Source organism: Lycium barbarum, chromosome 1, assembly GCF_019175385.1.
Source record: "Lycium barbarum isolate Lr01 chromosome 1, ASM1917538v2, whole genome shotgun sequence".
NCBI classification, from domain to species: Eukaryota; Viridiplantae; Streptophyta; class Magnoliopsida; order Solanales; family Solanaceae; genus Lycium; species Lycium barbarum.
The window spans coordinates 134,768,983-134,796,294 of record NC_083337.1 but is presented as its reverse complement, the minus strand read 5'-3'; the positions used below and the strand labels follow the sequence as shown (position 1 = coordinate 134,796,294).

General features: G+C 35.5%; 2 protein-coding genes across 2 annotated transcripts; one reads left to right on the top strand and one right to left on the bottom strand.

Moving 5' to 3' along the window:
* Positions 1 to 4,210: 4,210 nt before the first annotated feature.
* On the bottom strand, positions 4,211 to 7,531 carry LOC132605156 (2-oxoglutarate-dependent dioxygenase 21, chloroplastic-like). Its single transcript, XM_060318409.1, has 3 exons — positions 7,242 to 7,531; positions 6,571 to 6,818; positions 4,211 to 5,265 (listed from the first exon to the last, which is right to left on the bottom strand). The coding sequence occupies exons 1-3, from the start codon at positions 7,497 to 7,499 to the stop codon at positions 4,692 to 4,694; spliced, it is 1,080 nt and encodes a 359-aa protein (XP_060174392.1). The 5' UTR covers positions 7,500 to 7,531; the 3' UTR covers positions 4,211 to 4,691.
* A 14,778-nt stretch (positions 7,532 to 22,309) lies between these two features.
* On the top strand, positions 22,310 to 25,107 carry LOC132614552 (uncharacterized). The gene is made up of 6 exons (XM_060329022.1): positions 22,310 to 22,717; positions 23,196 to 23,746; positions 23,891 to 24,347; positions 24,399 to 24,692; positions 24,786 to 24,974; positions 25,081 to 25,107. The coding sequence occupies exons 1-6, from the start codon at positions 22,310 to 22,312 to the stop codon at positions 25,105 to 25,107; spliced, it is 1,926 nt and encodes a 641-aa protein (XP_060185005.1).
* Positions 25,108 to 27,312: the final 2,205 nt, after the last annotated feature.

Sequence of the window (27,312 nt, the reverse complement as noted above, 5' to 3'; positions counted from 1 at the left end):
TCACCTTAAACTATAAATAAACGTTATCGTTTGAACAAAAAAAAGACATGTCTTTTTCAACTTTTTAATGTTTTACTGATATGTCTCATGACTGCTAGTTATAAACTGAAAAATCGAACCAAACTGAACCAAAACGACAATAACTAAACCGTACCGACTAAATTAGTTTGGTTATGATTTTAATCAATAACCGACCCAAATCGAACCATGAACACCCCTAGTGGTGGCGGAGGTGGGGGCGGCTGTGATGGTGGTAGTGATGCCTATAAATATAATCACAATAATAGAGGTGGTAGGTGTGGTAGCAATTGGTGGTTCCCAATAGTGGTTGTGATGGCAAGGTGGTGTTGGCAACATTAATGGTGGTTGATAATTGTGGTCATGGTTGTGACTAGGGGTGGCAAAGCTAGCCCAAACCCATTTGACCCGCCCAAGCTTTAATGGACTTGGGCTAGAGTGATTTTGAAGATGGACTGATTTGGGCTTAGCCCAAGTTGACCCATCACAAATTATCAGCCCAAACTGGCCCATCAAATGAGTCCAAACTGACCCATCAATTGTCCTCCATTCATAAGAATAAAAACTACAAACATGATTAACTTCTTTTTTAATTATTATTTAAATTTATTTTTATTTTTTAAAATGTTAATTTTTAATTTTTTCAGATTTTTTTTTGTATTTTTTATTTCCTTATTTTAAAATTTTTACTAGTAATTTTTATTTTTAAGTTTCTAATTTTTTTCTTGAGGGTCTATGCCTATTCATTTTTGTTTAACCTATTTTTGACCCACCCATATCCGACATACGTTTTCCACTCTTAGTTATGTACAAGACAACCATAAAAATATATAAATAAGACAAAAGGGGTAAAAGAGAGGAATCTGACAAAATTAATATTCATTACGTCAATTAACATTTAATTTTCTTTTGATTTATTCTTGGAATAATTTCGAATATAATTTATGTGTTGGGATAACTTATGAGGAAATACTTACAGTGAAAATCTTTATTATTTTGTGTAAAAGCATACGTTTGAGTATTTTATACCCAAAAATATTTAAATTTGATGTTCAAAACACTGTTTATTTAGAAAACATGAGCGATAGAATATTTACAATCAAAGAATATCGATATTTTTAGTTTCTCAAAATGTTGAAAAGGTGGGTTAAGTTGGGCGGGTTAGGTTATGACCCTTTATTTGGCCCATCTTGTCCCAACCCATCATAGCCCAAACAAACTTTGCGCAGGGTTGGGCTTTGACCCATCTATAGGTTTAGCCCATCTTGACCCACCCAACTTTAGCCCAAATGACCCATTTGCCACCCCTAGTTGTGACAGCAGAGGTGGTTAGTGATGGTGACCGGTGATTGTGGATGAACATTTGTGTACCAGTAAAAGGGGAATAAATATTAGAAGAATGGAGGATATCTGCTTCTCCCTCAACCCCAAAAAAGTGGTGGAGATTCAGAACTACTCCTTCCCTTTAGGCCACCTTCCTGAATGACAATATTATATTGGGGCTCATCCTGTTTTAAAAAACTGGGCTTCTGATAACTCTCATTTTTGAAAAATCATACTTCAAATCAGGGACAAGGCTGAAGCCACATTTGTTGGTAGATTCATAAGGGCACTCTTGTCTAGTGGGCAACTGGACAGAAAAGTGCCTAGCCTACTGCTTCCTAATATCAGGGCGAATTCCTAAGTAAAAGAATTTATACATGCAGGCAAATGAGATGATCAAAAGATTAGATGTCTATTTTCAGAACAGATGATTTAATACATTATGAATAGGAAGACAAGATATCACTGATCAAGCTTACTGGACCTGACAAAAAATGAAAAACATTATTTCAACCAACAGCCTGGCAAATTTTTAGAACTCATAGCACTAAGGATCAATTCCTTAGACAGGTTGACACTCAAGCATTCCATTAAATTTTCTTTTCTATGTTGGAGACTTTGGCTTAAGACTTCCTTTTTATGATATTATTTGTAAGTTTGGCAGACAAGTAGTGTATGATTGTAAATGTTGTATTAACTCCTACAATGAGACTATTCAACATGCTTTTGCTGAGAGTCATATAGCTAGGTAAATTTTGAGAGTTATCAATTCACCCTTAGGCATCAGTACTCCTTTGATGCATATCAGAGGAATGCTTCATCACTGGTGGAAACAAAGTACTCAAATAAAGTCCACAAACAGATTTTGCAGATTATTCCCATCATCATTTGTTAGGAGATTTGGAGAAGTAGATGTGCCTGCAAATATGAAAGAAGTTCGACTTCTTCAAAATGAAACAACAAACAGAATGGAACACAAATGTTGTTGTCAACAAATGTTTTCCAAGCAGTAATCTTCCCTGGAATTAGTTCAACTTTTGTGAGATGGTTCAGAAACTACAACTTGTCCTAATCTTCACCACTGTCTATTGGCTTAAACCTGACCAAGACGTCATCATATTGAATACTGATGGTAGTTACATCCATGACAGTGGCAAAGCAAGTATTGGTAGGGCGGTGAGGGATGACAGTGGGGTTTTTATCTTTACCTTCTCAAATTCAGTCTACTGTATCAATAATTACTAGGCTGAAGCAAGAGCAACACTATCTGGGATTGAATGGTGTACTCAAAATGGATTTTCTGATTTCACTATTGAACTGGATTCACTTTTGGTCACCAATATGCTCGAGTAAAAGAAATCCAACGGCTACAAATTGAACAACATCACTGAAGAAATCTCACAATTGATAAACCAGTATAATCTTAAGACCTCTCATTGCTTCAGAAAGGATAAAAGGTAGCCGACTTCCTTGCCAAATCAACCTCATCAAGCAATGTAACTGTCTCTTCTATTTCCTTTGATCAACTTCCTAAAAGTGCTAAGGGACCTTTCCAGTTTAGACAAAAGCTTAATTACCTAGATAGAGTCTAAATATGAAAGTCTTAAGTCTAACTTCTTTGCAAGTTAATTTCAGTTTCCGTTGGATGCTTCTATCAGGCATGTGTAAGTTTTTGTACCCTTATATGCATTTTTTGAAGAATATTCTTATCCTTGTTTTTTTTTTCAGAAGGTCAGGCTTACACCCCCTCCTTTGTTTCCTAACAAAAACGAAATACAACACCCCAGCTAGATTAGGATATAAAAGAAAGTGTTCCTATTTCAAACAACTTTGGTAGACTCTATTACATTAAATGGGAATTTGAAGACCTGTTAATAGATGGGATGTTGAGGTTAGATGGTTATCTGTATAGGTGGGATACAAACGTGTTAAATTCACCATCCTGGAGATTCCTATCACTACTAAAAATTCACTATTTCCCCACTGAAAATTTTCACTGAAAAATGTTGAATGGCTAATCTCACTGATATTTTGATTGAATCATTAGGGAAAGAAAAAATAATAGTGTTTTCACATGATAAATTAAAATGTTTCCCAGCATTTCAATGGGAACCTGGTTTCCACCATCCGTTTTTTCAGTGAGCTGGTTCGGCGAGGATGAGGTGGGAAACTCATGTTTGTAGCATAAATTTCTCAATGATTAACGGTGGGAAAGGTCCCTATTTCTAGTAATGCATTTGCAACTACTACTTATCACATTTGGATTGAAAGAAACTATAGAATATTTCAGCAGAACAATAGATATTGTACATATAGAATCAAAGAAATTAAATGAAACAAGAGGGGCCGTCAATGTGGATAAAATGAATTTCCCATCCTTTAGGATTAAATAACGTGTAAAGAATACCCTTTCTGTGAATAGGAACATGTATAAATCATACACTTTTGATGTACCTTGAGTGGGAATACATAGTTTATGAGAGGAATCTCCCTCAATTTTTTGAAAGCTTAAATAGAAAACCTATTTGATCTATAATTGGGGCATGTTCCAATTAAGTAGGTACAGGGAGTTTCTACTCTGTTCTGTAAATGAATTTACGATTAATGGAAAGGCATCCACTCCTGGAAGTGGATGAGTTAAATTTTAAAAATAAAAATAAAAACTACTCTACAACAACATATAGTAAGTCAAAGGAACTGTAAATTGAAGAGTGCTGCACTAAATTAGTTAAAGAAATTCCATGTTACTAGACAAAGTTTGCTGCTACATGAAGAGGCTCACACTTTTACCCCTCTTGGTAAGATGCTAAGTCTAAGCTGCTGATAGCTTAGCAAGCTTAGCCTCATATTTTCTTGTTTGGTTATTTTTGTATGATCTAGCTAGAGAGTTAATTTGAGCTAGTTGTGTGTAACTCTTTATTTGGTTGAATAACATTTTTCATTTCGACCAAAATAATAATAATAAAATTATAATTTTATTCAATATGAAATTTATTTTTAAAGGATCGATAATCAACATTTCGTGTTCGAGTTTCATACTTTTATAATAGATATAACAATACATAATATTTAACATACACATAGAATAATTTCCTGCGATTAACTATTGAGCTGCCGGCAGAGAGATAAATAAAAAAAAAACACCATTATATTATAGGACTGGAAAGAACTCACATCAGTGTCATGACAAAGAAAAGAGGTAAAACATATAGATTTACCACCCCAAAAAGAAGACACCGGAAAAAAAAAAAATGCACAATCCTCAAAATGAAATATAATCCCAAAAGGATTTGGACCTAACTTTATTATATTTGTGGTACTACCTAAAAAGCCAGCGAAAAAACACAAAACTAGTTGTTCTTGATTGTCATGAGGAACCTCTTCCCTTGTCCAAGATCATTTTCAGACAAGAATTTGAGAAAATCTGTGAAGCTGCTTTCTTTATAACCCTTTGGATGCTCTTCATCCACTAGCTCTTTAGCTGTATCAATTTTCTCATCCATTCCCAAACTATGCAAGCTAGCAACTGAAACTCTAGCCTTCTCAGAGTTGAGGGTAACTCTATGTACCGCACTTTTATACAAACCATTGCTTAGTACTTCTAAATGGTCACCCACATGGACTTCAAGGGTACCCTTAAGGTGTGGGACGACCCTCCATTGTCCATCTTCACTGTCCAAAATTTCAAGGCCTAATGAACTCTGAAGGACAATTGTTAGGATACTGTAATCTGAATGTGGTGGCAATCCTAGTGCAAGGCTTGGTTGAGGACATGGAGGATAAGAATTCACTGCCATTACATTCACCCCTTCTTCCCATTTTTTGCTTAGATATGTTGGACCAAGTCCTAGGCCTTCAGTGATTAGACCAATGATGTTCATGGCCAATTTTTGTTCTTCCTCTGCATAGTTACCCATCTTCTGCCTGAAAATCGATATTAAAAGTAAAGATTTAGATAGATTTTGTATTCATGTCAACATATATACGCGCAATTTAGTAGGTTATTTATCTATTCAGAGGCGGATCTAAGATTTAAATTTAATGGGTTCAACTTGAAAGATTTCCAGCATAGAATACATTGTAATGTTAAAAAATTATGTTTAGATCTAATATTTATTACTCCCTCAGTCCCAATTTATGTGATACATTACTCCCTCAGTTCCAATTTATGTGATACATTACTCCCTCAGTTCCAATTTATGTGATACACCTTCTTTTTTAGTCTGTCCCAAAAAGAATGATACATTTCCATATTTAGAAATAATTTAACTTAAAATTTCTCTTTTTTATCTTTAATGAAATGATTTGCAGCCACACAAATATCTGTGGATTTTTTTAGATCACAAGTTTTAAAAGTCTTCATCTTTTTCTTAAAGTTCGTGCTTAGTCAAACCATATCACATAAATTGGGACGGAGAAAGTAATATTTTAGTAGATTTTTACGTATATATTTAATTATTTATATTTAATGTCAAAATTATGAATTCAGATAAACTCGTAGCCAAAAGCCTACATCACCCCCTGTATCTATTTGTCAGATTATCATATCAAGATTATCATATCAGGCTTGATATGATGAGGTACAACTGTTCTCGTACGTAGGTATTCAAATAAACTTGATAGCGTAAACTCATTTCTATATATTAAAATGTTTCCTTACAGGAATATTTTCTAAACAAACACTCTCTTGTCATAATAAACAAACTCACGAAATATACTCACTAACCGTATAAAACGAACTTTTACATTATCATTTATCATGTCTCTGAAAAGATCATTGTACGTAATTATTCATAAAAAGCAGAATTAATAACCTGAAAAATAAAGTAGCTAAGTTGTCGGCTACACTAGGTTAAAAATAGTATTTCCTCCGTTCCACTATACTAAAAATAAATTTTTACTTTTACTTGTACACTTTAGCGTATCAAGAGAAAGACAAACTTTTTTTTTTGTTTTACCCTTAACGTTAATTAATCATTTCAAAATCATTTTCCAAGTCTATTGGGACTATACACTAATTATGAATCTTAAGGTAAAATTTATACTTCGTTTCTTAATTTTTAAGGAGCGTGCAAAGTCAAAAGTAGATACAAGCTTGTTGCTAATATAAAAAATATTTACACTATCCATGGACATAAGTCTAGTTTGAATAAAAATTCATAACACGCTGCTCACGCTGCTCACAATGATCTATTTATAGTCAAGATCAAGAAATAAAACAAGGTATACCTATAATCAGGCGGGTTTTGAGGCCACAGTTTAATCCAATCACTTAAAGGATTTGCATAATGTTTGAGGAAGACTCTCCAGAACTGAACCTTGTCTTCACCATCCCTCAAGCTTGTACCATATCGGACAGGTTTGAACACGTCATTTGACATAAATTTTTCTTTGTCTTCAGTTGGCAGGTCAAAGAAACCAAAGGCGGCTGAAATTGCTGCATCTAGTATTTCCTGGGATATTCCATGGTTGATTACCTTAACATGACGAAAGAAGAACACACATGTTAATAACAACTATGGAAGTTTGGACTAAATTATATGTATTGAACATAAATAGGTTTATTATGCTCTTCTCTAGCTAAAAATAGCACATGTTAATTGTTATACTCAAATATTTAGATCATGCTAGTTTTACGAAAGGAGAGTAGGATTTTGGGTATATTTTAACTAATTGAATAAATCGCAGCAACAATTACCAAATTGGGATTACAGTAATAATTGTAGTTGCACGCCATCTTATCATGATGGTGTAAAAAAAAAGACTATACACCAATAGTCAAATCGAAGTAAAATTATTCGCGGCCACTTGGCATATAATTAAGTAGAATCCAACTTTTATGAAGAAGACCAAAGACGAGATGACACCAATTAATTTCAAGCTGTTTTAACTACACTTACCTGAAAGAAACCATTGCGGCGGCAAGCCTCTGCAATATCCTGGATGATTATTGATCTCCTCTCGGAATCATCATTCATCCCAGCCAAATCAACCAAAGGGACTCTAGCAACCTCTGGATTATTCAAATTGGGCCTCTGTGAAGATGACACCATGTAACACTTGGGAACATGTGACATCCCTTTCTCTTGTGGAGTCTTTCCTATAGGAAATGAGCTAGAGCTTTCATTTTCCCCATCCATATTAAAAATCCCATCCATATTAACAACTACAAGGAAAGATGAATTGTTGAAGTTGTAAACTGAAAAGGAAAACAGATTAATGCATTATGAAGACAAGTAGTACTAGTTGCTGTCTATTTATACTATTCGAGTTCATTGTCAAGACGACGAATATACACATGCATGCATCAAGTCAAATGCTACGTATGAGGACAAGTAATACCATTTTCTGTTTGAAACAAACACATGCCACTAGACAAGAGTATTTAGCCCCCTAGGGGCATGACGATGACCAAGTTGCAATATTAATGTTCCAAGTATATCAAGCGTATTTGGCTCAGGGGTCTTGTCCACGTTCATCTACAAGAAAACAACAAAAGCATTTTGGTACTGATCATTGTGACCAAGAGGCTGCCATATTTAAGAGCCTTGTTATTATCTACTCCTAATAAATAGTACTGAGAAATTGACATAAATAATCGCCCACCAAAAATAATAATCAGCAATTGTGTAAAATTTTTGTATATTAATGTGTGTGTATATATATATATATATATATATATATATATTTACTTATCTATCAAAACATATTGTTTTAATATATAATAATGTGTGTTTCTTGTATTTTTGGCTAGCGAATGTAATTATTTTTGGCCAACAGGCCAAATGTGTATCTTGGCCAATGATATTAGGGGTGTCAAATGTGCTAGTTGGGCTGAATTTGGGAAATCAAAACGGGTTGAGTTACAAATGGACAGATTATTGACCCGCCCAAAAGTTACTCAACAATTCGCACGATTGCCCCTATCTTGGGGTGGTCTTTAATCAAATCACCGGTCTTCAATTTTTGCCCTACGGTATTTTAAGTAATAAACAAGTGGCCGAAAATATGTCTGAGATTCTGGGTTCGAACCCCAGTAGAGTTTAAAAAAAAAAAAAAAAAAAAAAATTTGCAAGGCAAGGTTTCATAGAAACTATGCCTATTCGGGCAAAGTTACATAGAAACTATGCCTTTTTAATTTCTACAGAACTATGCCGTACTAGGCATAGTTTCTACGTAGCTGTCACGCCCCGAACCATGGCATGGACGTAACACGGCACTCGGTGCCTGACTACATGTGACCGAGCGAACCACATGACTTGCTGAACTAACATGATTTCATATTATAAGCGGAATATGACGTGAATGCATGATGAACCTTTGTACAACATAATAGGTCATATTACATAATAAAGTACTTGTTTAAACATGAGTGTGCCCAAATGTCCATATGACTTCAAATGTCTATCATGACATAACTGATTTGTCTAGTCTATGAAACCTCTATTTTGAGTTTGGACTGGAAGTCATACGTACTGGGACAAGGCCCCCAGCATACCTTTACATGCAAAACTACATAGAGAAGACAATGCTTAAAACCCCGAATGAAATGGGGCTCACCAATAAGCTAGCACGAGCAAATCCTAATGATCAGAAGCGTCGTCCTGTAAATCCGTACCTGCATCGTGAAATACAGGCCCCCGGGAAATAAAAGGGGACGTCAGCACATTGAATGTACTGGTATGTAAAGCAACCGGAAGAACAACATGGGACATAGAATAACATGATAGGAACTAAAAACTGAAAACTGGGACATGAACATGAGCATGAGCATGAGTACATAACATGGAATTGAAACTGAAACTGAGTACTGAAACTGAACATAAAACATGAGTACTGTAAGCATGAGATAATCTGAAATGATCTGTAATAATCTGTAATACCGACATAAACCACCACGGGGAGAAGCGTGGAGTCTGATCTCTGCCCGATCAGCTAAGCCATCTCGTACCTTGCCGGGGCACGAGACATGAACATAACATAAATGGATCCAAATCCCTCAATGGGGAACATATGAAGGAATCGTCCTACTGGGCGGAGCGATTCTTATCCTACGTTGGCATACGTAGTTTCAGGCTATCTGAGCCTTCTCGGTATTATTACAACTCCCGAACATGAAAATAACATAGTTGGCTAAGAAGCCCATGACTTTCGTGAATTAACTTGTACTTGTCTTGAAATCATGATTTTCATGAAAGGACTTGTAAACATATTTTCATGAAATAACTTGTAAAAATAACTCATGCAGTTTCATATGAACATAATGAGAACACATGAGAAAGAATTCATGATTCATGGATTAAGCTAGGATTCCTAATGTCCGAAATAGAGGTTTAGGAACACAATAACGAACATACATATGGAATTCATGTTCATACATACATACATAATTACGGGCTACCAATACATTGGGTTTAATGCCCTAGGAGTTGAACTTCATAGAATTTACTAAACGGATCACGGGGAAGAACATAGAAGTTCCCACATGTGGATGGAAGTTCTACATACCTTAACCTTCCGCTTTTGAGCGTATCACAATGTCCTTCACCCCCTTCAACTTCAATCTATAGCATACAAGTCATAGGGATTCTATATTAGCAACAATATCCATGTTTTGTTCATCTAAGCATTTTATCAAACACTTAGTGGGCATGAAGCTCTATAACCCTCATTAATGGTGTTTTCTTCACCAAATCCCCATTCTCTTACTTCTAGTCATTTCTACAATCCCATTTAGATGCAATTAACATCATTCTTCATAATCCATATGAATACAACAATCCCAAATCAACAACCCAACAATTCTAACATAGTTCATATAATTATCTTCAACAACCCAATCATTATTCTCCCAATAAATCATCAATTCACAATTATAAATGATTTGGGAGTAGAAATATTACCTTTTGGGTAGTCACCATGAAATCAACACTCCCAAGCCCGATCTTTAGCTTAAAATGACGACCACAACTCGTACTACATTTTATCCTTCACGAGCTTTAGGATTCGGGGCCTTAAAATTGGTTGATTTTCTCCTTCTTCTCTCTAAATTTCTCTCTCTCTTTTTCCTCTCTCTAAATTCTGAAATGAGGGGAAAAAATGAGGCTTCTAGGGTTTCATTTTCTTTAAATACCAAGGGAAAATGGGTTGACCTAACTTGAAAACGGGTCGGGACTGTTCTGTCTTAAAACGTCCATATCTCCCAATCCCGACGTCGTTTGTGAACCCACAACCTATGGTTGGAAAGATATTTCAATAATCTACAACTTTCATTCTTTGAGTTTTCCCAAATTCTCAAATTACGATGGGGTTATGGCCTCCCGAAGTCAGTTGACCCGAATCTCAAATGCGGACCAAAACGCGCCCACGTTACGGTACCGTAACACAGGGTACGGACCGTAACGTCGCGTCGTACCCTGATGAAAATTTCCAGAAACTTTCTGGAAATTTTCCCTGTGTTACGGTCCGATGTTACGGTCCGTAACACAAGGTACGGTCCGTAACACGAAGGGATGGACCGTATCTTGGTGAAAATTTCCAGTGAGGTTCTGGAAATTTCGTCTGTGTTACGGTACACTGTTACGGTCCGTAACACGAGTTACGGTATGTAACTCGTCACCGTAACGCAGGCGATTTTCCAGCGAACAGGCTTCAGTCAATGGGGCATAACTTTTTGCACATATATCCATTTAATCCCCATAATATACCGTTGGAAATCTTGTTAATAGGGCTACAACTTTCAACAAGGAAGTTCTTCCAGATTCACAACGGATCAAGGAGTTATCGTTGCCCGAAATAGACCTGTCAACCCACTAGAACTTTAATGATATGAGTTTAAACTTGGTTCCAAGATGCGGGGTGTTACAGTAGCTTTGCCCCAATAGGCATAATTTCTATATACTTATGTCGGATAACTTAATTTATACAAACTATGCCGAAAAAGGCATAGTTTCTATGTAACTTTGGCCAAATAGGCATGACTTCTATGAAATATTGCCTTACGGTTTTTTTTTTTTTAACTCTGCTGGATTTCAAACTTAGAATCTCTGGTTTCGTAGACCAGCCAATAAGAGTACTTTGACCCACAAATTTTCGTTAAATGAGAACTAGGGGAAAAAAAATTAAAGACCAGTCCATATGAAGGGCAATGAGTAAAAACTTGAAAGTTACTTGGGCTGAGATAAGTTGGGCTAAAACGGGCTAAAAGTAGGTCATAACCCGCCCAAAAGTTACTCATTTGTTTTGCACGGATTGACCTTCAAAGGCGATGGTCTTTAATTTTTGTCCTTCGCTTAAAATAATGGCCGAAAATACCCCGAGGTTCTGGGTTCGAACCCCCGCTCAGTAAAAAAAAAAAATCGCAAGGCAAGGATTCGTGAAATTTCTGCCTTAAGGCAAAAGTTTGCAAGACAGATTTTTTTTTTTTTACTCTACTTAAATTCTACAAAAGTTAGGCCTTACCCGAATAGGCCTAATTTTGCTGCGAATCTCTGCCGCGAAATTATTATTATTTTTGACTGAGCAGGGGTTCGAACCTAAAACCTCGGGGTATTTTAGGCAAAATGCAAAAATTAAAGACCAACAATTTGGGGGACAAAAATTAAAGACCACCCCCGAGTAAGGGCAATGGTGCAAATTGCTTAAAGTTACTTAAGCTAAAATGAATTGGGCTAAAATGGGCACTAAAGCGGGTATACCCAACCCACCCAATTTTTAATTTCTTTGTTTTTATAATTTCTGAAGTACCTAATAAAACTTGTTTTCTTTATTATCGCTATATATATCATATCAAATCAAAATATATATATATATATATATCTTTTTAAAATATTTTCACAAGGTTTCGTGGGTCAATTTGAACTGAATATACCAACTAATTTTTCAATAGGCAAAATTAGGCAGATCAAACTTGAGCCAGTAAAAAAGCGAATCATGTTTTATGAGTTACGTTTACCTTTACCTTTACCGCCCCTAAATAATGTCATACATGTTGTCATCCTCAAGACTTTGAAAACATGGCAAGTTAAAAAAAAAAAAAAAAAAAAAAAAACTGTGGATATAGAAGAAAATGATTAGTGGCTTCCTTAAATAGAGAAAAGACAAATTTTAGCTTTTTGAGCAACCGTATCTGCTTCGTTTAATAACAGTGTTGGATCCTAAATAAATCTATGCGTATTTTTGCGATGTCACCATAATTGCTGCCACTTTTTCAAGAAAAGTAGGTTTTGTCCTGAATAGCGAGTCCACGGAAACACCTTCTTAATTCTTGTTCTTTCCAAGAAGGAAAAAAGGTTGGCTGAAGCATTGCATTTGGACGAGACCACAATGAAGATGCATAGGATATATGGAGTTATCTCTACATGCGGTATGTTTTGATATAATTAACCTATTAAAACAATAGCAGTAGTGCAGTACAACTCAAATTGGAAATTATTACCAAAAACTAATCTTGGAAAAAAATCTTCATGGGATAACTTTTTTGAGATTAAGTTTCATACACTGTCAGTGTACAAAATATTTTACACTATCAGGTAAAGTTGACCTACTATTCCAGGTTACCAATTCTTTCCAAGTCCGTCCGCACACCCGCACCCACCCCCCGCCCCCGTCCCAATTTTCAAGTTACTTTATTTTAGTTTTTATGTGATATCTGCAATATTGGACGCTTCTTAACTTACAAATAAAATTTAAAAGAGGAAAATTTGATGTTTGTTTGCAAATCAGTCAGAGAAATAAATTTAAAAACATGTGATTGCAAACCATTATAGTAGAAGAAACTCTCCCAGATCAACAATGGTTGAAGCATGGAAGAATTACTAATTGCAAGTTTAATAATATTGAGGCGTGAAGAATTACTTCATTAATTCTGACAATTTTGTTGAGAGAGAAACATGGGAAAAAATAGATTTTCATTTACGTTGTAAAAGAAAACAGTAACTAATTTGGTTAGAATACAACCACGATACTTTAATTTTTTCCCTAAATTTTAGTTAGTTATTGTGATAATTTTTGCCTGATGGTGTAAAGGATTTTGTGCACTCACCGTGCACAAAACTTAAACTCTATTTCTTTAGGCATATCTTGAAAGATTTTTTTTTTTTACATATAGTGGCAGCGGGAAAATGATTACAATAAATAATTAATAAAATTGATTCTAAAGTTCCACTTAATTAATCATCCGGTGTAATGCCCTATAATATTGTCACGCCCCAATTTTAGGTGAGCACAACGGACGTAACAAGCGCTTAAACATGAAACTTTAGTCGAGCGAGCCATCGATCATGTCTACTCGTTCATAATCCTGTATGCATCATGGCATAAGAACATAAATAGCTTTAAAAACATAACATTTGGCTCAACGTTGCTAATAATGAAAATTATAACATACGACTCATAAGCCTCAAAGTATCTGAAATCATTATATAAATATGAAATGCCATAAAGGAACTCATATAAAGTCCTACAATTTTTCTTAATCAGAATCTATTCCTCTCCTTGATTCCCCTATTCTCTACAGTCCCACTTCACTCTCATAATCATTACAGGAACAGAGGGATAGGAGTACAATACGTCACGCTATTTATTTATAAAAACAAGATTCACGAATTTTCTACAGTTTGACTAATTCTTGCTGAGAGTCGTGTATGTAGGTACATTTGGAGAGTTATTGGTTCACCCTTGGGTATCAATACTCCTTTGATACACATCAGAGGAATCCTTCATCACTGGTGGAAACAAAGTACTCAAATAAAGTCCACAAACAGATTTTGCAGATTATCCTCCCATCATTTGTTGGGAGAATTGGAGAAGTAGATGTGCCCGCAAATATGGAGATCAAAAGAAGTTCGACTTCTTCAAAATGAAACAACAAATAGAATGGAACACAAATGCTGTTGTCAACAAATGTTTTCCAAGCAGTAATCTTCCCTGGAATTAGTTCAACTTTTGTGAGATGGTTCAGAAACTAAAACTCGTCCTAATATTCACCAATGTATATTGGCTTAAACCTGACCAAAACCTCATCATAAGGAATACTGAATGTAGTTACATCCATGACAGTGGCAAAGCAAGTATTGGTAGGGCGGTGAAGGATGACAGTGGGGTTTTTATCTTTACCTTCTCAAATTCAGTCTACTGTATCAATAATAACTAGGCTGAAGCAAGAGCAACACTATCTGGGATGGAATGGTGTACTCAAAATGGATTTTCTGATTTCACTATTGAACTAGATTCACTTTTGGTCACCAATATGCTCGAGCAAAAGAAATCCAACAGCTACAAGTTGAACAACATCACTGAAGAAATCTCACAATTGATAAACCAGTATAATCTTAAGACCTCTCATTGCTTCAGAAAGGACAAAAGGTAGCCGACTTCCTTGCCAAATCAACCTCATCAAGAAATGTAACTGTCTCTTATATTTCCTTTGATCAACTTCCTAAAAGTGCTAAGGGACCTTTCCAGTTTAGACAAAAGCTTAATTACCTAGTATAAAGTCTAAATATGAAAGTCTAACTTCTTTGCAAGTTAATTTGAGTTTCCGTTGGATGCTTCTATCAGGCATATGTAAGTTTTTGTACCCTTATATGCATTTTTTGAAGAATATTCTTGTCCTTGTTATTTCAGAAGGCCAGGCTTACACTCCCCTCCTTTGTTTCCTAACAATAAACGAAATACAACATCCCAGTTAGACTGGGATTTAAAAAAAAGTGTTCCTATTTCAAACAACTCTGGTAGACTCTATTACATTAAATGGGTATTTGAAGACCTGTTAATAGCTGGGGGATGCTGAGCTTGGATGGTTATCTGCATGGGTGGGATACAAAAGTGTTAAATTCACCATCCTGGAGATTCTTATCACTACTAAAAATTCACTATTTTCCCACTGAAATTTTTCACTGAACAATGTCAATGGCTAATCTCATTGATATTTTGGTTGAGTCAGTAGGAAAAGAAAAGTATTAAATTCACCATCCTGGAGATTCCTATCACTACTAAAAATTCACTATTTTCCTACTGAAATTTTTCATTGAAAAATGTCGAATGGCTAATCTCACAGATATTTTGATTGAGTCAGTAGGAAAAGAAAAAATAATAGTGTTTTCACATGGACAATTTAGGAAATTTCCCAGTATTTCAATTGGAACTTGTTTTTCACCATGCGTTTTTCCAATGAACTGGTTCGGCGAGAATGAGATGTGAAAATCATGTTAGCATAAATTTCTCACTGATTTGTGTTGGGAAAAAGTATCTGTTTCTGGTAGTGTATTTACAACTACTACTTATCACATTTGGATTGAAAGAAACTGTAGAAGATTTCAGCAGAAGGATATATATTGTACATATAGAATCAAAGAAACGAAATGAAATAAGAGGGACCTTCAATGTGGATAAAATTGAAATTCCCATCCTTTAGGATTAAATAATGTGTAAAGAATTCCTTTTCTGTGACTAGGAGCTTGTATAAATCTTACACTCTTGATGTACCTTGAGTGGGGATACATAGTTTATGAGAGGAATCCCCCTCAGTTTTTTGAAAGCTTAAATAGAAATCCTATTTGAGCTGTAATTGGGGCATGTTCCAATTAAGTAGGTACAGGGAGTTTCTACTCTCATCTGTAAATGAATTTTTGATTAATGGAAAGGCATTCACTTCTGGAAGTTGATGAGTTAAATTTTTTTTTAAATTTAAAAAGTTGTTCTGCAACGACATATAGTAAGTCAAAGGAATTGTAAATTGAAAAGTACTGCACTAAATCAGTTAAAAGAAATTCCATGTTACTAGACTAAGTTTGCTGCCATATGAAGAGGCTCACACTTATACCCCTCCTGGTAAGATGCTAAGTCTAAGCTGTTGATAGCTTAGCAAGACGCCGGAGAAGCCGGAATCGGCGCGTCTCAACGAGCATGCAACAGTAATCACTATTCCGACCACAGCTACGGACCAATTTCCCTCTAATTACAACTAGCTAAAGTAATTCAAAACCCTAAAGCTCCTATCTTGAAACAAAATCAATTGGGGAACCCAGTAATTACAGCCAAATACACCACTCATAATGGAGTACCAGCTGTGCTATTCAACAACTGAGAATATTATGGTGTAATGTCTGATGATTGTAAATTTACTTTGGTTGGGAATTTTATTCGATCCAGGCCCCAAATAGAAAAGCTACGAGCAAGATTTGCAGAGATAATCACTGTTAGAGGTAAAATTACAATTGGTGTTTATGATTATTGTACAGTCTTTCTAGATTTCTCAAATGAGGATGATTTTAAGATAATTTGGTATAGATGCTCCATTGAAATTGATGAACAAGTTATGTGGTTAGAAAAGTGGACGCCGGAGTTCAAACCGCATGAGGATTCTCCGGTTGTTCTTGTTTGGGTTCTATTACCTGGTTTGCCCTTTCACTTACATTCGTGGAATTATATAAAACAAATAGTAGCCCTGATAGGAACCCCTCTTATGATGGATCATGCCACTGAGAATAGGACCAGGCCAAGTATGGCAAAAGTGAGAGTCGAGGTCAATCTCACCAAGACTAAAATTAACTCTATCTTCATTGGTACTGAAAATGAAAATTGCCCTCGCAAAGGATTCTATCAGAAGCTTGAATATGAGAATGCCCCCAAGTTTTGTACTCATTGCAAGATGCTTGGGCATTCAATAATCCAATGTAGAAGGGTGGAAAAGGAAAAAGAAAGGGATCAGAAGTTAGCAGCGGAAGGACAACCCAGGTAGAATCAGTCCGAAAAAGGGGAAATACAACAACAAAAATCGAATACTGAAAAGAATCAGCAGAATAATGATGGATATGATACCATCAAAGGCGAAAATGATCCAAATACCTCAAATTTGGCTAGAACTGAACAGGAGGATGATGGTTTCATAGAAGTTAACAAGAGGAAGAAAAAGAAGGTCTTAAGAATACCAACACCCGTAATGGAAACGATCACGCTAGAGGAACTGGGAAAAAGGCTGCCCAAAACAAAACAGAGAAGAATCAGGGAAAACAGAGGACAACTCAAATTAATCAACAGGTTGTTTCTCAGGTTGAGGGGCAGGGGATTAAATGCATAAACACCAGTGGAAAATAGACTGATCGGCCAAGCGACCAAACTGCAGTCGCTGCCACTGGAAACAGCAAGCAGCCAGTCCCTCCCACTGGAAACAACTGTTGTACCCTATTTTAACCAGGGTCAAAATGGTTTACAACATTCCGGTAATTCCGAGGTTAATTAAAGTAAAGGAGTCGCCACCTAATTATTATGGTGAATTAAGACACCTAAAATTAATTAAAGTCATTGTCTAAAGTTACTCCGTTTTAAAATCTACGAAATCAAAAGATTCTAGGCAAGGGTTCAATTAATCTAAAGGAAAGGTATTAAGCATCCTTTAAGATCCATTAAAAATGATTAACTGACCGGACTTAAAGTTAATTAAAAAGGCTATGTGTCGAGTGTAAATATAAGTATGAAATCATACAGTATTTAAAAAAAATAACTCATAATTAGATATTTTGAATTATAAAGCATCGGCTAAAGTTACCAAAAAAAGCATCGGCTAAAGTTATGTTGAAAATGACCAAGTAAGCAAACTGTTTTAACACGTTCTGGTGCAAGGTTAGAAGCAAAATTTAATTAAAACAACAAGTGTTGACTTATGCATTATTCTCAAGCTTTAGCACCTTTGAAAATTACTTCTTTTAAAGAAAAGACCAACTGAACTTGAAAAGAGAAACAAACATTGAGTTGCTGATTTCTAAAGTCTTTAAAACTAAAGTCATATTCTATGCGATGAAGAAAATACTATAGCTACTGCCTAGGGGTTAACAAAAACTCTAAATAAGGTCCAGCTATTAGTTGAATCAGTAAACACATAATTACAGATCAAGCACTAACATGAGCAGTAAACAAGCAGAAGCAAAAATAATCTACAGCCAACATCGACACCTAACAGAAAGATCAGATTTTTTTTGTGGTTCGCTTTTAAGCGATGCAAAGCTGGAAATGAGCAAGCATGTACGGGCTCCATGTGATAGCGGCGTCGTCGAGTCTCAAAGTGAAACTCTTCGGCTCCGGTGTTCATGCAAAACAAAGAAAAAGAAATGATGAAGTTAGAGAGAAATTTACTCTCGAAAGGTAATAAAGAACCAAAATGTAAACTTTGAGTGATAAGCCGTAACATGATTTTCACATTAAAGTATACATGAAAAAAAACTCCAGCATATATATTTGCATAATCAACAGATTCACGATACTGGATAAGACAGATATGACCAATTATGATGGATACGAAAGATTTTTTTTTTCCAGAGGAGTCGGACCTCTATAAAAATGACTACCAAACAGCAAGGAACATATTGAAATCACATTTTAAAAGAAGACAAGCATCAAGTTCCAACTAAGTCGTCATTCTGGATTTCAAGAAGCTTAAAAACAAGATTTCTACTATTTTTGCGGCGAGGTTAGAAGGCCATAACTTCAACTATTGTCGGAGGCAACAAAGGTATTTACTTTAATCATCTTTGAAGTGGATGAGCAGTTTTTAAATACAATCTCTAATAAGACTTGTAGAATGAATTATAATAATACAAAATCCTAATAATCACAATTTTTTAAGGCAAGTACATTTCACTGACAAACTAGAACATGTTCATAGAAAAAGAGATTGTGCAGTTGATATGAAATATTTGAGAGGGATTTAATTCATGATTCTTTGACATATCATACACATAATACATAAATAAAATTTCCTCTACAGTAACATGACTCAAACATGAATCCTAAAGTGTACAAACTTCTAGACTTGCTCTGAATCTAGACTCTTGTTATTTGACGAAATTCTAATACATATTTTATATGTAAGCAGCTATCTTTGAACAAAAGAATAAAAAATTCATGATAGAAACATGATACCGAACAAACAAGAAAACACATTCAGTAATTATTTCATAACATCTAATGGCAGAATCAAAATGAAAACTACTACAAAATACAAATATCACTGAAGAACACATAAAAAGCAAAGGAAGAGTGGTAATGACCTTTTTTTGGTGCAGTGAACGGGATGTCGGGGCTTCGAACCTACTCTTTCGTATTGAAAAGACTCAAAACTAGAGTCGAATGAGTTCAAATATCTTTTTTGTGGCTAAAGTTTGCCAAGAAAGAAAGAAAGCTTTGGAAGATGTTGAGAGTATTTTTAAGGTGTTAAGTGGCGGCTCCAAAAAATTCCCCCCCGGGCTCCAAAACGTTAGTATTTATAGGAGAAAGTGAAGCTCTAGGATTTCATTTTTGGGCGGCAGATTTGAAAATGGAATTTTGAAATCGAGTCAAAGGCCTTTTGAAATCCAAACGTTTGATATTTTGGATGTATTTGCAGGCCTCACGTGATTTGGTCCAGATTGCCAAGATTAGTCTTTGAAGATACTCGAAATAGGGAGATTTGTTTCTTGCTTTAGCAGATTTCAATAGGCCAAATAGACAACTTGTTTCAAGGAGAGATATAGTGAGAGAAGCCATATGGGAAAATAGTGTGACAACATCTTGTCCATGGTGAAAGAACCTTTGGAATTTTACTCAAAATGGGGAAGAAGAGGCAAAGAGGTGTGGCTGCTGATTTATTTAGGATTAAGGTTGAAAATGTTGGGTTTAACCGAAAAAATGGGCTGCTCATTTGGTGGGCTGTTTCAGTTAGGCTTGGCTGTTTGGGCCATTTATTTGGCTGAACTTTTAGGCTTTTTCCTCTTTTCTCCTAATGCATTCCATTTGCTCTTTTATATCATTAAAATACTAGGATAATAAATTTAATGACTAGCGCAAATGTGATATAATTTAGTAATCATAATCTTACTATTAATTATAACAAAATGTCATCTGAGTTGTACCCTTTTTTTATTGGCAAGTGACAAATTAGTAATAATGTAAGAACAATAGTAAAATAATTGTAGATCTAATAAAGTTGTCTATTAATTGTAAAAGTAGAAACAGTGAATTATAATAAGCATTTAGTTTATTAATAAACTTAGAAGCTCGAGGAGGTGGACTGGAAGAGGGAGGGTCAAAATTGAGTATCAACAACAGCAAGCAGCCAGTCACTGCCACTAGAAACAGCAAGGTGCCAGTCGACCAAATTGTCACTGCAAACAACAAGCATGGTAACGAAATAAATCCTACTGAGATGCAAAAACCTGAAGAAGAAAACAAGCAATATGAAAACAAAGGTATAGGAGCCAAAGGACAAAAAAAGAAGCAAAAGAAGAGAAAAAAGAAAGTTACTGCAGCTAGATTTCTCAAGAACATGTTATGGGTAATACAGAAACTAAGATCTGGTAATGCTCAAGAACCCTTCAAAGAATTTGATAAACCTTCAGATGGAAAGAAGCGGATAGAGGAGCAACACCAAAACAGTATGGAAGTCAATCAAGGTTTAGAAGTGAATGAAACAACGGATAGCCAGGGTAGCAGTTCAAGAGGAATACAAAAGTATCATATGTCTCCTACAACATCAGATACTACGTGTTTACAACTAAAAGGAGGAAGTATAGAGATTGATTTGGGAAACATTGAGTTCATTCCTCTTGAAAATAGACAAGGCATTGTTCTAGGAAATAATTCGGATCAGGAGTATTGCTACGATAGCAGTGAAGAACAAATTGCCGAAATATCTTCAGATGAGGAAGTTGTTGATAGCTTCTTAGACGTCTCTGAAGAAGAAGAAGCACAAATCCTTGATAGTTTATTTGAAGTCTTTGCTCCAACTCCAAAAGAATGCAAGGACCCTATCACACAAGAAAGAGATCAAGCAACATTACAACAAGGTTTGTCACCAAGAGGTAACAAAAACAAGAAAGGTAGGAAGAACAAAAGAGAAACAAAAATAATTTTTCAGAAAAACCAAAACAATCTGAAAAGGTTGTCTTATCCCCCAAAGTTCCTTTATGATTAAGTACATAATTTGGAATATTAGAGGGATAACCTCCAAGGGTGCTCTGAACAGACTTATTAAGATTGTTAGACTTCACAAAATTGATTTTATAACATTACAAGAACCTTTTCATACTAGTAACAAAATATAGAAGTTTAGGAGAAGGATGGGGTTCGATCATGCCATCTCCAACTCTCATAGTAAAATTTGGATATTTTGAAATTCTAACTTTGTTTGTTTAGTAGTCTCCAAAACTAGACAACAGGTTACCTTGCAGATTCATTTACAGGGCAGCACGGATAATTTCTGGATAACAACTGTTTATGCCAGATCTAAAGGAAACAAAATGAGGTATCTTTGGCAGAAGTTAAGAGACTTGAATTCCATCATTGATGGCCCATACTTTAATTCCATCATTGATGTCCCATGGGCCATCGTAGGAGATTTTAACTCTATAATGGAAGCCGAAGAAAAGAAACGGGGTGTTCCTTTTAGATTAAGTACATGTTTTGATTTTATAAATTGTATGGATGATTGTGGTATGACAAATGCTGGTTTTTTAGGTAATATTCACACTTGGTGCAATGGGAGAGGAGGTACGGAGAGAATTCATATGAGATTAGATAGGCTACACAATGAAGAATGGAGTACTAGATTCCCAAACATAAATGTGGAGCACTTATCTAAGATTGGGTCTGATCATAATTTACTACTTGTCAATTGCACTAATGACAACCAACAGGTAATTAAATACTTTAAATTTCTTAATTTTTGGACTGACCAAAAAGATTTTCTTCTTTTGGTTAAAACAGTCTGGGAAGAAGTATATGGAAACCCTATGTGGATATTACAACAAAAGCTGAAAACTTTGGCTAGAGAGCTTAGTAAGTGGTCTAGAAACAATATTGGTGATGTGTTTGAAAATGTCAAAAAATTTGAGAAGGAAGTTTCAGATGCAAAAACTGCTTACTTAAACTCTGATGCTGATACTAATAGAATGCAGCTAAATAAGAAAAAGCTGAATACATCAAATGGTTGAAAATGGAAGATTCTATTTTAAGACAAAAAGCTAGAATCAAATGGGCAGAAGAATGGGATTCCAATATGAAGTACTTTCACAATACTATCAAGGCTAGGAGAAGAAGAGCCCAAATTTATAAGATTAAAGATCGAAATGATCAATGGGTCGAAGGTAACGCATATATCTCCAAAGCTGCAATTGATCATTTCAGTGAAATTTTCACTGGGAACTCAAGGGATATGAATTTGGACTTTATTAGAGGATGTGATAATCTGGTCAGTACTGAGGACAACTACCTTTTAACAAGATATCCCACAGCAGAAGAGATTAAAATGGCAATAGATTCTATGGACCCTAACAGTTGTGCAGGACCAGATGGATTTAATGGTCATTGTTTTCAACACTGCTGGGACATCATCAAAAGAGAGGTAATATCCTTTGTTCTTTCATGGTTCTGAACTCACAAAGTTCTATACTCATTCTTGTTTGACTCTGATTCCTAAGGTTACTTCACCTGATTGTTTCTCTAAGCTCAGACCTATTAGTCTTAGTAATTTTTCAAACAAAATTCTGTCTTAAATTCTTGCTTTAAGGATTAACAATATTTTGCCTAAGATTATATCTGAGAATCAATCTGGTTTTATGAAAGGTAGGCAAATTACCGAGAATATTCTCTTAACACGAGATCATTCATAGTATTAGACCCAACCCGGAGAGCTGCAATATTGTTTTTAAATTAGATATGTCCAAAGCTTATGATAAATTATCTTGGGATTTCCTTATTTTTGTTCTTAGAAAGATGGGATTTGATGAATTTTTTATCAAGATTGTTTTTAGATTGATCTCTAACAACTGGTATTCTATCATAATAAATGATGTTAGATATGGTTTCTTTAAATCATCTAGAGGCTTTCTCCTGCTCTTTTTATTATTGCTGCTGAAACCCTGTCAAGAACCTTGAATCATCTTAATCAAAATGATAAGTTCATTAATTTTTCCATGCATAAAAAAGCACCCCAAATTAATCACCTTAGCTATGTTGATGACCTTGTCCTATTCACTTCTGTTGATAAATTTTCTATTAAGCTCATGATGAATCTGCTAAGGTTGTATCAAAATGCTTCTGGACAGGAGATTAACAATGATAAAACCTTCTTTATCACCCATAGTAAGACTAACATGATTTATAACAGGAGGATAAGAAGGTGGAAAGGTTACAAACAATCTTCTTTCCCCTTCACTTATTTAGGTTGTCCTATATACAGTGGTAGGAAAAGAATCTCTTATTTTTCTGATATTTCCAAAAAGGTTCTTAATAAGATTGCAGGTTGGCAAGGAAGATTCTTATCCCCGGGAGGTAAGGCCACCATTATTAAGCATGTTCTGCAATCACACGCCTTACATATATTTGCTGCTTTAATGCCACCTGTTACAACACTCTATGAGATTGAAATGCAGTTTGCTAATTTCTTTTGGGGAGAGAAAGAAGGGAAAAATAGTTATCACTGGTCCTCTTGGGATAACATGAGTTAAACTACCAAAGAAGGGGGCCTGGGTTTCAGGAGTTTACTCGACATCTGTCATACTTTTGCTGCTAAAAGATGGTGGAGATTGAGAATAGAACCTTCTTTGTGGGCACAATTTATTAGAGCAAAGTATTGCCAGAGAAGCAATCTCAACTCTAAGATAATTGCTCCAAAAGACTCGGCTGCCTGGAAAGATTTACTTCATCTCAGAGATAAAATTGAGGCCAACATCAGTTGGAACATTAACTCTGGTAATATTCTTTTTTGGTGGGATAACTGGACTCAACAAGGGTCTCTTTATCAGATGCTAAATCCTACTGTCAAGCCAGGTAATGTAAAAGTTAAATATTTCTTAGTGAATCAGCAATGGGAGTTGGATGATAATCCTTTTTCCTTATCAAGGGATACTTTGAATTTGATCAAAAGTATTCACATTGGTAAAGAAGATGAAAAGGACCAGGCTATTTGGAATCCGAATAGCAATGGACTTTTTACATGTTCCAGTGCTTTCGATTTACTGAGAAATAAACGAGTAGCCCCTCCTATATATAACTACATATGGATAAAATAAATTCCTTTCAAGGTTTCTTTCTTCATGTGGAAGCTTTTAAAGAAAAATCTCCCTCTGGATGCTAATCTCTCAAGATTTAACATTGACAAAGGTGCTAGTTGTTGTTGTTGCAGGACTGCATGTGTGGAAACTGGTAATCATGTTTTTGCACAAAGTGAGCTTGCAAAACAAACATGGAAAATCATTACCAGACCTCTGGGGATTAGCATTACTGGCTCAACAGTCCAAACAGTTCTTTGGCAGTGCTGGAGACAAAAACCAAGAAATATTGTTCACAAATTCCTCCTATTTATCACTCCAATGATAGTATGCTAGGAAATTTGGAGAGCAAGGTGCACGAAGAAATTTTAATTCAAAAATATCACTACTTCTAATATATGCTTTCAATCTTTATTTCAGATCAAGGTGGCAATCAGAAAGAAATTCAAATCCATAGACTACACCTGGAATTGGAGCAAAGTTTGTTTACAAGCAGAAAATTTCAAAGCAGTGATAACAAGTAAGATGATCAGGTGGAGCAAACCAATAGGTAACAATTGGAAGCTCAACACGGATGGAAGCTACAAGGAAAATCAAAACAAAGCAAGAGTGATGTGCCGTGAATTTCGGCACATTTTATGCCTTTGTAACTAAAATTGTTGCTTGTTTTTAAGTGTTTTTACATTGTTTCTTATGTTATTTTTGTGTTTTATAGGATTGGTTGACTAAGGATAGGAAATGAGATGAAAGGCTGAAAAAACGAACAAATTGGAGCTAAATGACGGTCCATAACTCATGTTACGGACCGTAACGGGATCCGTAACTCATGTTACGGACCGTAACGGGATCCGTACCAGAAAGGATACGTGCCGCTATGAATTACGGTCCGTAATGCATGTTACGGTCCGTAACATTGAAGCGTAACAGGACCCAAATTTCCAGAGAGTTTTCTTGGAAACCATCGGTGTTACAATGTGGTGTTATGGTCTGTAACTCATGTTATGGTCCGTAACATCTCACCGTAACATCAGCCAAAATTCCAGAAAATTGCCAAGTAATGTCACAAGTTACGCCTCAGAAGGACGGTTCGTAACACAGGTTACGGTCCGTCGCATGGTGGCCGTAACAACAAGCTGCCAAATGACGAACTGAAGGACGGACCGTAACCTGGGTTACGGTCCGTAATGATGCCGCGTAAGGGCATTTTTGTCCAGAAACTTGGCGCGATTTTTGGCTCTATAAATACTTAATGTAGGGTTTTAATTCAGCAGCCAGATTTCTTTTGAGAGCATTAACTTTAGGTCTTTCATATTAGAAGTGGTTGGAGCATTTCAAGCAACAACTTCACTTCCATTCCACATTGTATTCGCATCGTAAGTACATTATGTCAACTTTTAAGCTTTCTTTGTTAGCTAAAATTATGAGTAGCTAATTTTAAAGCTAAGGTTGTGAGTCCCATGATGGATATTATGTGAATGGGTTTCTATTATTGATATATGCATAATGGTTGTTGGTATTTATTCTGTCTTTGTGATTTAGTGTAGGGTGATGATTGCAAGCATTAGCCTAAGCCATTATATTAACTTTTCTTGGAAAAGAGAGTTAGTATTGGTAAGATTGAATAACAATGACTCGAGGCGTTAACCCTCGTTTAATAGACTAACTTAGGGATAAGAACAAGTCTAAATTGGCATTATTGGTCATTCTTCGATTGCAACTCTTTTATATTCGGAAGAATCATAAAGAGGAAATACGACTTAACTGTTGGGAAACATTAAGAAGTCCTTAACAGATCAAGTGCATATTTATATAACAACCATTAGAAATATATCACATTGAAACCTGAAGCATAATATCTAATCAAATTGGGGAACACAACCTTAGTCTCTATCTCGCATTAAATACAATTCCAGTCAAAATATTTAATTAGGTTATTCAACAAATATTTCAAATTATCAGGAATAGGATTAAAGCCTTTAAAGACTAGTATCGCATACGATTAGTATTCGTTTCTCTCCATATTCCCTGTGGGATTCGACCCCAACCTTCTTGGGTTACTATATTTGACAACGTCCGCTTTATATCATTAATAGGTGTAATTTGAGCGTATCAAGGAGCCAGAGGTATTGTTAGGAACAGAAATGGGGATATGGTCATGGCCTTTGCACATCCATCCCAATTCTGCACTAACAATTATAGTGAAGCATATGCAGCGCTAGTCAGTATTTTTTGGTGTGTCAATCATCCCTTCGAAGCCCTTGAAGTAGAATTGGATTCCAAGATGGTTGTACAAATGATTGAGGGTTCCCTTAAACCTCCTTGGAGGTTACATGGCATCATAGAAAGCATTAAGTCAAAGATGGCTCATAGAAACATCTCAATACAACATTGCTATAAAGAAGGAAATGAGGTGGCAAATGCCCTAGCTAATTATGCAACAAGAATACAAGTCCCTAGAATTTTTTTGAATAAAGGTGACTTGCCGATGGAAGCTAGAGGACCACTCAGAATGAATAAGCTCAACCTTTCTTCCTTTAGGAGGAGAGTTAAAAAGAATGCAGGTTGGTACTTTGAACCTCCGTGAGGTGACTTAGGCGAAATGCATTAACTGACTTAAAGTTTCAATGCATTAGTATATCTTTTGTATAGTATTGAATGTAATCTTGTGTAAGGATCTAGGGATATGACCACTAACAATCCAGTTTGAGTCTTCAAATCGTTCTACCTACGGGTTACTAGTTAACGGGTTAGTTATAACTTTATGAGTATCTTTCGGGTTGCTCACAAGCCTGTAGATGCTACTATAAACCCTATATTCCTATGGTGGCCAGAGGTAACAAGAACGCAATTACTTCTCCGTATTCAACTAAGAAAGGCTAAAGGGTATATTCCTATCCTCATTAGTGAAACGATTAATCGAACAAGCTCTATTTATTCTTATTACGCA